The sequence below is a fragment of the Capricornis sumatraensis genome, chromosome 2, assembly GCF_032405125.1.
Source record: "Capricornis sumatraensis isolate serow.1 chromosome 2, serow.2, whole genome shotgun sequence".
Lineage (NCBI taxonomy): Eukaryota > Metazoa > Chordata > Mammalia > Artiodactyla > Bovidae > Capricornis > Capricornis sumatraensis.
Window position 1 is genome coordinate 212,596,867 of NC_091070.1, and position 12,977 is coordinate 212,609,843.

Here is a 12,977-nt window from a genome sequence, read left to right on the forward strand (position 1 = left end):
TGATTTTAATTAACTCTGAAAGTGAAAGTGTGAGTCGCTCAGTCGTGTACAACTCTTTGTGACCCCATGGACTGTAGCCCACAAGGCTCCTCTGTCCATGGAATTCTCCAGGCAAGAATACTGGAGTGAGTAGCTGTTTCTTTCTCCAGGGGATCTTCCTGACCTAGGGAAAGAACCCACGTCTTTTATACCTCCTACATTGGCAGGCAGGTTCTTTACCATCTGAGCTACCAGGGAAGCCCTAATTAACTCTATTAGTGCATAATTTAATACATGCATAGGGAAGCCTGGCATGCTGCAATCCACGGGATTACAACGGGTTGGACACAAGTTGGCTATCGAAGAACAACAAAAAATGTATAATTTTTATTAAAAATTGTTGTCCAGTCACTCAGTTATGTCTGACTCTTTACAACCCCATGGACTGCAGTACACCAAGCTATCCTGTCCAGCACCATCTCCTGGAGCTTGCTCAGACTCATGTCCATTGAGTCAATGATACCATCCAACCATCTCATCCTCTGTCATTCCCTTCCCCTCCTGCCTTCAATCTTTCCCAGCATCAGGGTCTTTTCTAATGAGTCAGCTCTTCATATCAGGTGGTCAAATACTGGAGTTTCCTCTTCAGCATCAGTCCTTCCAGTGAACACCTAGGACTGATCTCCTTTAGGATTGATTGGTTTGATCTTCTTGCAGTCCAAGGGACTCTCAAGAGTCTTCTCCAACACCACAGTCCAAAAACATCAATTCTTTGATGTGCAGCCTTCTTTATGGTCCAACTCTCACATCCATACATGACTCCTGGAAAAACCATAGCTTTGACTCTATGAACCTTTCTTGGCGTGGTAACATCTCTATTTTTCAATATACTGTCTAGGTTAGTCATAACTTTTCTTCCAAGGAGCAAGCGTCTTTTAATTTCATGGCTGTAGTCACCATTGGTAGTAATTTTGGAGCCCAAAAAATAAAGTCTGACACTGTTTCCATTGTTTCCCCATCTGTTTGCCATGAAGTGATGGGACGGATGCCAAGATCTTCATTTTTTGAATGTTGAGTTTTAAGTTAGCTTTTTCACTCTCCATTTTCACCTTCTTCAAGAGGCTCTTTAGCTCTTCTTCGCTTTCTGCCATGAGGATGGTGTCATCTGCATATCTAAAGTTATTGATATTTCTCCCAGCAATCTTGATTCCAGCTTGTGCTTCATCCTCCAGCCTGGCATTTCTCATGATGTACTCTGCATAGAAGTTAAATGAACAGGGTGACAATATACAGCCTTGACGTACTCCTTTCCCAATTTGGAACCAATCCATTGTTCCATGTCCGGTTCTAACGTCTACTTCTTGACCTGCAGACAGGTTTTGCAGGAAGCAATTTAAAAATTACCCATCTTACATGTACTGTTCTGGGGGCTTTGACAAATCTGTGCATGCCGTATATCCACCATCTTATAATATAAGGTAAGACCATGTCTTATCATACAAGATAGAACCATATCTTATTATGTAAGACAAGACCATCTGATATATAAGACCATTTCCAGCACCCTAGAATGTTCCCTGTATTCCTTCCCAGGCAATCCTCCCTGTACCTCTCCCCCCCCAACTCGGGCACCCACTGAGGTGCTTTCTCTCACTGTGGATTCGTCTTTTCCAGAGTTTCATATAAACAGACTCATACCTATATACTCTTCTATCATTCAGCATAATGCTTTTGAGCATCTTTCATGTTGTAGGTGTTAGTAGTTCTTTTTTATTAGAGTTTTGAGTAAGGCATGACACCATCGCAATGGCAAAGTTTAATGTGATAATTCCAACATTTAAGTCCCTAATTCTCTGGTAGATACCAAGAAAACTCTCAAGTAAGCATATATGTCCTAGGAGGCAGGAGCAGAGCAGAGTAAAGATGCACAGGGCCCCGAGTTGAAGCCTTGAGAATGAACAGCTATAAGATTCCTGGGAGCAGGTGAAGGTGTGGGAGAAATGGGAGAGAGTGATGTCCCTTCAGGCTCCTCTTGTCTGTACAGTTGGGGGTTAAAGCTGATCCCAGGGCTGGAGAAGAGTTGCTGACTTCCTGTATTCCAGTTACAACCCAGATCATTACTCTCATCCTGCTCTTGGAACCCCGGCACGCTCCCCTCATTCCATTTTGCAATAAACAGCCTTTGGTTCTGAATTATTCAGGTAAATTCTCCCTATTTCTACTTCCTTATGTAAATAGCCTCCAAGCTTTGTCATTGAGATAGAATTGAATTTGGCCTGGGGAAGGAAAAACCCGCAATACTGTTTGTGGCTCCTTAGTAAACTTAAATGACTCTGCCTGTAATAAACTATTTTAAATGGGATCTGGTAAAATACAGTAATTGGTTTCTGTTATGGCTCTTACTATAGCAGTGTGGGTGATATTCCTGGAGTTCAGTGTGTGTCAGCATTCTCATTACAGTAAAAACTCAGTTTTTCAGGGTGAGAGGCTCCTTGGTTAGTTCCTTTGTTTCATACGCATTTATGGAGCCCCACTGCTGGATCTCTCTCCCTTTCATGCCTCCAGATCATCTCCCCTCCCTTTTCTACCCTGTTCCATGCTTAGGAAGACTTACTTGTCAGACTACACCAGTAATCTTCCTGGCTCTCTGGCTTCCAATTGTGCTAGATGAACAGAAGCATCAGCAGTAGATGGGAGGAGGGGAGGCAGGAGAGTGAATTCCGGGTATTTATTCCTTGCTCCGTCCTGGGGGGAATCTGTGCAAACGGGCTGTAGTCCCAGCTGGCCAAAGATCTGGGTCCTTTCTAAGCTTCAGGGCTCACCATTTCTTTCCAGGTCTCTGAGGGGTTAGCCATACCCTTGTTACCAGCCTCAGAATACTGCCCCATCCTTGATGGTGAAGAGAACATTCATTCACCCAGAATTATTCTCAGATGACCGAGCCACCTGTTTTCTGCTGGAATCCTGACACCTGCTTGTGTCAGGCATTGTGTTAGGTGCTCCGTACAAAGATGAAGAACAAGGTGATGGAGAATAAAACAGCAGCTGCCACTTACCGAGAGCTTTCTAGTTGCTGGAGATGGTGCTAAAGTCTTTTTTGTGTATTATCTCATCCAGTCCTTGCAACCCTTTCAGGGAGGGATTATTATCCTCATTTTACAGATAAAGTCGCAGAGAATGTAAGTAATTTTCATAAGATAACACAGCCGATCCCTCCAGAGCCCCAGCTTCCCCCCGTTCCACCCACCCACCCACCTGTCTGCACTGCCCTCTTGGAGGCATCATCCTAGGGAGACACACACCTGGATGAAGGAATTACAATCTGAATAACTTGCTGTGGCATCACAGAGGAGGGGAAAGGGAATTATGTTTATTGAGTTAATACATGCCAAACACTGGGCTAGGTCCTGTACGCGGAAGTCCCCTCACTTATTCCCGTGGACTCTCCGGGCTGGTGTTATCGTTCCATCTTCAGAAAGATGGAGTAACTGGTCACACTGATTGGACGTGGTGAAACCTGGATCTGAACCTAAATCTGTGTGGTATCAGAGCCCAGGAGAGTAGGGAAGACCTTCCTGGGTGGGGACGTGGTATTTGCGGGTGTCCCAGAGTCGTCTCGGGTGACACGGCTGGTGCAGGGGAGAGGGTTACCCGTGGGTATATTCCAGGCAGAAAAAGCAAAGGCATGGGAATTCCCTGCTGGTCCAGTGATTAAGAATCCACCTTCCAGTGCAGGGGACGTGGGTTCCTCCTTGGTCAGGGAACTAAAATCCCACATGCCTCGGGGCAACTCTAAACCCACACATGCCACAAGGAAAGTTCCCATATGACTCAATGAAGGTCCCACATGCTGCAGCTTAGACTCAACACAGCCAAATAAATAATAATAATGAAAGGGCAAAGACATGGGAAAGGAGAAAGCTTGGAATGCTTAGGTGTGATCAGGGTGTTCGGGCAGGGTAGGAGGGATGGTACCAAAGGGGATGCATCAGGAGGTTTGGTCCCTGATTCAGACACAGGGAGGAGGAGCAGGGAGATACTGGTTCTTGGCTGCTGGAGGCTGTGGGGTCCAGGAGAGAAGGGGGTGCTCCCAGGGTGCAGGGCGGGGCAGGGGGAATGAGCAGAGAGAGGAGGGGCACTGGGGGCTTAGCCTGAGTGTGGCGAGGGGAGGAGACCCTCGCATGGTGAGCCTCTCCTTTTCAAGAAGGAGACAGGATAGGAAGTTTGGAAGGCTAGTTTTGTGTGGACAGTGGGGAACCACAGAAGGTTCTTGAGCTCTGAGCGACTCTAGAAGGAAAGATCTGACTGACGTGAAAGCTGGCCCAGGGTGCAGCTGGGCTGTGACCAGCAGCAGGGGGGCATATGCTGGTGTCGACCCACTGAGCCGGACTGGCTAGAACTCGGAGGGGGCTACGTTAAGGGAGGAGAGGCAGCCTGGAAGCAGGCGGGGTAGTGAGGGGCAGGGGGGAGGCCTCTTGTGGAGGCAGCAGGGATGGGGCAGGAGGCAGAGGAGACCCAGGGCCTAGTGAGTGACCCCGAAATGGGCTCTCACACCTGGGAAGGGCGCGCTGCACACAGTGGCTGCCTGAGCCCTTTCGCCTGACTTCTCGGAGGCCCCGAGGGGCTTGCTTGGGGAGGCTGAACCTCTGCCCCTGAGTGCAGGGGGGCTGGTGGGGGCAGGGGCTGAACCTCTGCTGGAGAGCTGGGGCTGGTCCTCTGTCTGGGGCTGGAACTTGGTGGGGCATCTGGAGCTCTGCTGGAGGTGGGTGTGTGGGCATCTGCTGGGGGGACAGTGGGCCCTGCTTGGAGGGCTGGGTCTCTCTCCGCGGTGGCCAGACCTCACTGGGAGGAACAGTCCTCTGCTCCTGGCCTGAAGCACGGCCCCTCCTCTCAGCATCTCCCTGGCGGCTCAGGTGGTGAAGAATCTGCCTGCAACGCAGCAGACCGGATTTGATCCCTGGCTTGGGAAGATACCCTGGAGAAGGGAATGGTTACCTGCTCCAGTATGCTTGCCTGGGAAATCCCAAGGACAGAGAGGCCTGGTGGGCTACAGTCCATGGGGTCCCAAAGAGCCAGACATGACTAAGCAACAAAGCACATGCGCCCAGCCTCTCAGCAGTGGAAAGAAGCCCTGGAGGAGCCAGCTGAAGCCACCCAGGTCCCAGGCTCCTTGCTGCAGGGTGGCTGGGGCAGCGTGGCCCTCCCTTCTGCCAGGGCAGAGGCCCCAGCACATGTGGGCAGTGGAGAGACTCCCGGGTGCCCAGTCTCAGCCAGCTGTGGTCCCTCACCTCCCCCTCCCCCACTTCCTGTCCCCGCAGGTTCACTGGAGCCAGCCTCCCAGCCCCCGTCATCAGCAGCAAGAACTGGCTACGGCTGCACTTCACATCGGATGGCAACCACCGCCAGCGCGGCTTCAGTGCCCAGTACCAAGGTAGGTAGGGCCGGGCGGCAGAGATGTCCCCAGACTGGGTGTACTTGCCTCTGTGGTCCTGCTCTTATTTGCAGACCCAGAGGTCTTCATTTCAGCATCTCTGCATCTGCTCTTGTGCTCTGTTGCCCAAGGGAGGACACTTCTCAAATTGTGTAGAATTGTGTGCCCTGAGCCGCCCTTCTTCAGACCATTGGAATCTTGATAGTTTATACCAGGGGCCTCCTGAGAGCCAGGCACTGTGCTTGGCACTTGGTCAGCATCGTCTCACTTAATCTTTGTCATTACCCTGTGAAGCAAATACTGTCACCATCTCCATTTGATGGACAAGGGAGCCGAGGCTCAGAGAAATTAAACCAGTTTCCCAAGGCTATCTGAACTCCTGCTGCTCGAATCCAGAGCCCACCCTCCTACTGGCAGAGTTTAGCCTACCCCAGGGTAAAGTAGGAGAGCTGCCCATATCTTACCTCTCATTCATTTCGTGTAGAACACAAATTTTTGACAAACGACAGGTGAAACTTTAGGGAGCTCTCCAGCTTAGATGCTCAAATCTGGGAAGAGCTTTCTGGGGGCAAGAGATCAGACCCAAAATGGCAGGTGGAAACTGCAGGTAAGCAGATTTCTGCTCCATCTGTGATGAATGTCCGAACTCCGAGAGGAGAGTTGCCCATGAAAAGGAGTGCATTAATCCTAAGGCAGGGAGTCCTCCACACCTGCAGGAGATCGCCAAGTCCGGTGGATGGTGGGTGTAGATGACAACCTTCTTTTTCAACCTTGAGTTTGTCCAAAATACACAGAATTTATCCATGGAGATAAACCGTAAGGATTGGTTTCATTAACCCGTTGCTATCACCAGTTATGGGCTTCCCAGACTCAAGTTCGATCCCGAGTCAGGAAGATCCCCTGGAGGAGGGCATGGCAACCCACTCCAGTATTCTTGCCTGGATAATCTCACGGACAGAGAAACCTGGAAGGCTACAGTCCATAGGGTCGCAAAGAGTGGGATACAACTGAAACAGCTTAGCATGCATGCACACACTGGTGGCTCAGTGGTAAAGAATCTGCCTGCCAGTATAGGAGACGCAGGTTCTATCCCTGGGTAGGGAAGAGTCCCTGAAGGGGGAAATGGCAACCCACTCCAGTATTCTTGCCTGGGAAATCCCATGGACAGAGGACCCTGGTGGGCTACAGTCCAAGGGGTCCCAAGAGAGTCAGACACAACGGAGTGACTAAACAACAAAAATCACCAATTAAAAACGGAAGCTGGTAACTGATAGATTCAGTGTGAATTTGTCTTGCCCACCTATTAAGTAGAGGCCCTGTAAGAGGCCCTGGGGAACAAAGAGTGGGCTATATTGGGAGTGAGAGAGTACGTGTTTCAATCAGTGTGCATAGGACACAGGCCTGACGAAGAGGGTGCTGTGATCAAGGCCACACCACCGTTAGGAGGGAGCCCCAACTCCTGGGGAGGAGCCGGGCAGCCTGTCTTTCCCATGCCCCACCTCGGAGGCGCTGAGGCTTCAGCCTGAACACTGAGCACCCTGCCCACCCCGGACGTGGCACCAGCAGGGCACGGGCCCCCAGGGCCAGGCTTTCAGGCTGGGAACTGGGATAAAAGCAGCATTGGGAGCAGAAACATGACCTCTAGAATCTGAATCTTCTATGCACAGCCTCATCCTTAGCCTTGGGTAGCAGGACTCCCTTGCAATTATTTTTAAAAAACGAACAGGAAGCCAACTTTGACAAGCTTCACAACCCCTGGCTCCAAGAACTTTCTTCGAGACATTTTTGTTTGTTTGTTTTCTGCTGCACCTGAGGTCGGGCTTTTGTGGGAGTGGAGCATCTCTTCGGCTCTTCCTGTCATGTTTTCCAAAACAGAGAAGCAGAAATGAACGTCGTTGTCTCATCTGATTAAAGAGGTTCCAGGTGTTTCTTATATAAGTCAAGTTTCTGAGGACCCATGTGCCCTGGTCATAGCTTAGGGTTTGCTGCCAGACAACAGGCAACGAGAACACCGACCAGGCAGTCTCGAGAAGGTCGGGAGCACGCATCCATTGCGCGCCTGCCGTGCACCAGGCCTGCACCAGGCCTGTACCAGGCCCTGCACCAGGCCTGCACCAGGCCCTGCACACACACAGATCACACAGACTATCAGCTGCTGTTGTTCAGTCGCTCAGTCGTGTCCAACCTTTGTGACCCCATGGACTGCAGCACACCAGGCTTCCCTGTCCTTCACCAACCCCCAGAGCCTACTCAAACTCATGGCCATTGAGTCAATGATGCCATCCAACCATCTCATCCTCTGTCATCCCCTTCTCCTCCTGCCTTCAGTCTTTCCCAGCATCAGGGTCTTTCCCAATGAGTCAGTTCTTCACATCAGGTGGCCAAAGTATTGGAGCTTCAGCTTCAGCATCAGTCCTTCCAATGAATATTCAGGGTTGACTTCCTTTAGGATTGACTGGTTTGATCTCCTTGCTGTTTAAGAGACTCTCAAGAGTCTTCTCCAGCACCACAGTTCAGAAGCATCAGTTCTTGGGCACACGTCCTTCACTGATGGTCCAACTCTCTCATCCGTACATGACTACTGAAAAAACCATAGCTTTGACTATGCAGACCTTTGTCGGCAAAGTGATGTCTCTGCTTTTTCAGCATATCAGTGATGAAGCTCAAATTGATTCACAGGCCTATGTGAGTTTTTCTGCAAAATCACAAGGCCTTCTCCTATGGGGCTATGGTTGCCTCACTTTTCTTATTTGACTGGTAGCTTTTAAACTTTGTTTTGTTAATCTCATCCTACCATTAAAAAAAAAATACATCTTTTCTATTACAACCTGGACACACATATATATCTGTAGACCTAAAAGGAAAATGTCACCAGGTGCTATTTACCCTTAGTAAGTATGATGCACCCTGAACATTTCTTTTCCAATTTTTAGTATTAGTTGTAACTTTTAAATCGATTTCACAAGTCTGTAGCAAGGAACAACCCACAGTCTGAAAAATGGTGTGAGTCACGAACTTCTCAAAAGTAGGCTCTTTCTTATCCTCTCTCTGTCCTCCCTTATCCTCCCACAGCATAGCCCAGAACAGGATTTGCACTTTGGTGTGCACCAGTGTACCAGTGTTTCAAGAACTTGGCATTTAATAAATGTTAGTTTATTCAGTTCTAACAGCAGCTGTGTGAAGCAGGTACTACTATCAGCCTCATCTTACAGATGAGGACTGAGAGCTGCAGAGAAGGTTCCGTGGTGGCTCTGGGTCTCAGCCATGGAAAGTTGGTGCCCAGGTTTGAACGCCAGCCAGGCTTATCTGGATCTGGCATGCTAATACACTGTGGTGTGTGCCACTCGTGTTAATACAAGATTCTCCCCTGGGAAATTTCTCTCGTGTTTTCCGGACTGTGCGTACATAGTGCAAGGGCCTACAGCAATCATTTGGAGACTTAATTGACAACGTTGTAAAGCAGGGTTTCTCCGCCTCTGCACTGTTGACATTGTAGCCTGCATAGTTCCCTCCGGTAGGGGGCTGCCTCAGGCACTGCAGGCAGTTTAGCAGCATCCCTGGCCTCTACCCACAGGATGCTAGATGCCAGCAGCACCCACACATGTGTGTACACACACACACACACACACACACACACACACACACACACAGTTAAGACAACCATAAATTCTCCAGACTTTGCCAAATGTCCCCCGAGCACAAAATCACCCCCAGTTGAGAACCACTGCTCTAAAGGAACGAAAGCTTTGGAGCCGCTAAAGAACATTCTAAGTTTTGCTACTTGTAAATTCACTCCCAAAGAATAGCAGAGGTAGGTTTCAGCCAGGGGTCTAGGAGGAGACGGGAGCATACGTCCTGCGTGGTTGTAACTGAAGGTTTAGTGAACGGTCCAGCTACAAAGAGGAGGGTGAGATTAAAGGAACCCAGAGCAATGAGGAGGTCCCCAGGGAATAAACAGCCGAGAGGTCTTTACCATACCAGGGGAAGGGTCAGGGAAGGGGCAGCAGGAGCTGGAGCCATTGAAGAGGGGCTGCCTGGCAGAACTGAGGAGGCTGACCACTGCCAGCCTCCAGGGCAGGAGGGGGTGCTGGGGATCTGTAACCAGTGCAGGAGGGCGCCCCAGGAGTCACTAACCAGATCCTGCCCTTCTCTCCATCACATCTGCTGTGCTTCCCACCTGCCAACCCAACAGGAAACCAGGAACAAGGGAGCAGAGGGCCTGCCCTGGTCTGCTCTGTACCCTAGGCAGCTGGCCAGTTGGACTGGGAGGCTTCCTTGTTCTCTGGCTGTCCACAAAGGTCCAGCTCTGGGGCACAGGACAGGGCGGAGAAGAATGGGTCTAGGGAGTCATCTGCATGGGAACAGTTTCACCCATGCTCGGCTTTATGGCCTTGGAATATCAAGGGATGGAGGTCACTTCAGAGCCAGTAATTCCCAACTCCTGTTATCAGTGGAGGTTTTGTCCCAGAGAAACAATAAGAAAATTAAAATAAATAAATGTAACTAAAGAATTGATGCTTTTGAACTGTGGTGTTGGAGAAGACTATTGAGAGTCCCTTGGACTGCAAGGAGATCCAACTAGTCCATTCTAAAGGAGATCAGTCCTGGGTGTTCATTGGAAGGACTGATGCTAAAGCTGAAACTCCAGTACTTTGGCCACCTCATGCGAAGAGCTGACTCATTGGAAAAGACTCCAATGCTGGGAGGGATTGGGGGCAGGAGGAGAAGGGGACGACAGAGGATGAGATGGCTGGATGGCATCACTGACTCGATGGACATGAATTTGAGTGAACTCTGGGAGTTGGTGATGGACAGGGAGGCCTGGCGTGCTGCGATTCATGGGGTTGCAAAAGAGTCGGACACAACTGAGCGACTGAACTGAACTGAACCTACAACATAACACATTCCCTTCTTGTCAATCCTATCAGAATTTAGGGCTGTTCATGGCCGCACACAATTCTAACCAAAACCACGTGGCACCAGAGGATCTGAGTTCTAGGCTGGTGCTGCCTGGAGCTGACTGTCGGAAGGTGGGCAGTCACATTTCATTTTTGAGAAATGTGTCCCTTGTGACATTACCGCATGATAGCACAGAAATGCCCACATGACCAGACCAGTCTCTGCTCTCAAAGAGAGCAGGTTAAAGAGAGGGGCAGACACGAGTCTGTCACTTCTGTGCCGTATGAGAAGAGCTATAATCGAGGCCTGATGAAAGGTTCTGGGAGTGGATAAAGGAGCAATTCATGTTGTTGGAGACACTTAAGGAAAGCCAGACTTCAGTGTGAGTCTCAAAAAGAGGCCAGACAGACAATGGGAAAAAGCCTTCCAGCCAGAGCTCAAGCAAGACAACAGGAAGTGCTAAGTCTACGGAACCACAAATACCTGTGTGTGTGTCTATAGCGCAGGTCCGCGAACTACGGCCTGCAGGCCAGGCTCAGCTCTCTGCTTGTTTTCATGTGGTCTTCAAGGTAAAAGTGGGTTTTACGCTTCTTTTTATTTTAATTTTTTTTTTAAATCTGGCCATACCACGTGGCACACAGGATCTTAGTTCCCTGACCCGGCGATCAAACCCACACTCCCTGTATTGGAAGCATGGAGCATGTATTGGAAGCATATATTGGAACCACTGGACCACCAGGGGAATTCTCACATTTTTAAATAGTTGAAGAAAAAAATAAATAGTTGAAGAACATTTCATAACACATGCAAATTATATGAAATTCAAATTTTAGTGTCCATAAATGAAAGGTTATTGGAACTCAGCTACGCTCATTAATAGACAAATTTTCTATGACTGCTTGAGCGCTGCCGGACTTGGATAGTTTGCAACTGAGATGAGGCATTTTACAGGAAACATTTGCTGACCTAGAGTGAAGTCTGCAGTCACGAACGGCGATGGGCAGCTAGAGTTATGAGGCTGGAAAGTGAGGTAGGCAGTCACATCAGGTCCTAAAAAGCTGCCGTGAAGCTGGGCTCCATCCCAGAGTGGTGCTTGTGCTCACGCTCAGCGCTCAGTTATGTACAACGCTGTGCAACCCCGTGGACTGTAGCCCGCCAGGCTCCTCCATCCATGGGATTCTCCAGGCAAGAATACTGGAATGGGTTGCCGTTTCCTTCTCCAGGGGATCTTCCAAGCCCAGGGATCAAACCCACTTCTCTTGCATCTCCTGCATTGGCAGGCAGATTCTTTACCTCTGTGGGGGGAAGCCCCCCATAGTGGTGAGAGGTTGAGCAGAAGTTTTAACAAGAGCGGAGACACGATCACATTTTCATTTTTGCAAAATCTTTGCTCTGGAATGAAAATAATGGGAGACAAGATACGCATTTTTGGAGGATGAGAAGCTGACAAGGACTTACCTGGTGGTCCAGTGGTGAAGACTCTGCACTCCCAACGCAGGGGAAACACGTTCAAACCCTGAAAGGGGAACTAAGATCCTGCATGCCTCATGGCATGGCCGAAAAAAATTTTTTTTAAATGATGACAGTGAAGATCCAGAGTTTAGGCAGAAGCAGTAGGAGATGGAGAAGGGGAGATAGACCAGAAGAGCTCCTTCTGTGATCAGCCACCCTGGACTCAGTATGTGTCAGGCTTGGGAGTGAGAGGGGATGGGGGAAAGAAGATGAATGAGTCAGAGATGAATCTTAGGTTTTTAGCTTGAGTAAGTGAGTGAAATAAGCGACAATATTAACCAAGATGGTCCCTGGCAGAGGCAGATGGGGACGGAGCTTGCTTGGGATGCATTGATTCTGAGGTAGTGTGGGATGCCAGGGTTTGGGAGACTATCTGATAAACAGTTGTCTCTTCTGTCAATCTGTAGCTCAGAGAAGAAGGGTCTTGGCTAGAGAAAAAGATGTCAAAGCTTTCAGGCAAAGTAGAGGCTGAGGTCACCAATCCCATCTTAAGGCATGAGTCCTCCCATGCATGTAACAGGAGAGAAGTGGGTCAAAAGAATGGGCTTTCCAAGTGGGTTCCTTGGAGACCATGGGGTTCTCCCAGCAGCTGTTTTGCAAATGGCTGAGCAGGTGGAATTTCCACCCCAACTTCACCTAGAGCAGTCTCTCTTTGATCTGTTTGTAGCAGGCATGTACCTAAGCAGGTTAGAATAAGTTCCTCTACCTAAAGTATTTGGCAAGCCCAAGAGTTGAGGTTCTATAAAATTCCTTCCTGTTCTGGAAAAGCACTGAGATTGTGTCTTCAAACCCTCTGTCTCCAGGTGAGGAATATTTCCAGTCCTTCTCATTGTTTCTTTGGGTGTTTTGGTTTTGGTTTTCTTTTTTTAAGCCTACAAGGAATGACAGTGAGAAGAGCCTTTCTTAAATGCCCACAGTGGCCGCTGATCACAAGGGGTGAGGGGCTACCCTGGAGGGAAGGCGACCCCCATCACTGTTGCTTTCCTCATCTGAAGAGGGAGTAGTCATTTTAACCCCACAAGGTGACTAGAGGTTAAAGGAGCTCCTGGTAAAATGTCTGACACTTGGCAGGCGCTCTTGAAATGGGAACTTGAAGCTTCCTACCCAATTCATCACCTTGACCCCTGTTCTATGGGAAACCCTCAAGCAGTGAGAG

At 49.2% G+C, this 12,977-nt stretch overlaps 1 protein-coding gene across 2 annotated transcripts in view; it reads left to right on the forward strand.

Annotated features, from left to right (window-relative positions):
- CSMD2 (CUB and Sushi multiple domains 2) overlaps positions 1-12,977 on the forward strand; it is a 678,038-nt gene that overhangs the window by 339,313 nt on the left and 325,748 nt on the right. For both annotated transcript variants that reach the window (XM_068966215.1, XM_068966217.1), the window contains exon 6: positions 5,298-5,410. In XM_068966215.1, coding sequence (XP_068822316.1) covers positions 5,298-5,410 — 113 coding nt within the window. The remainder of the gene's footprint in view (positions 1-5,297; positions 5,411-12,977) is intronic.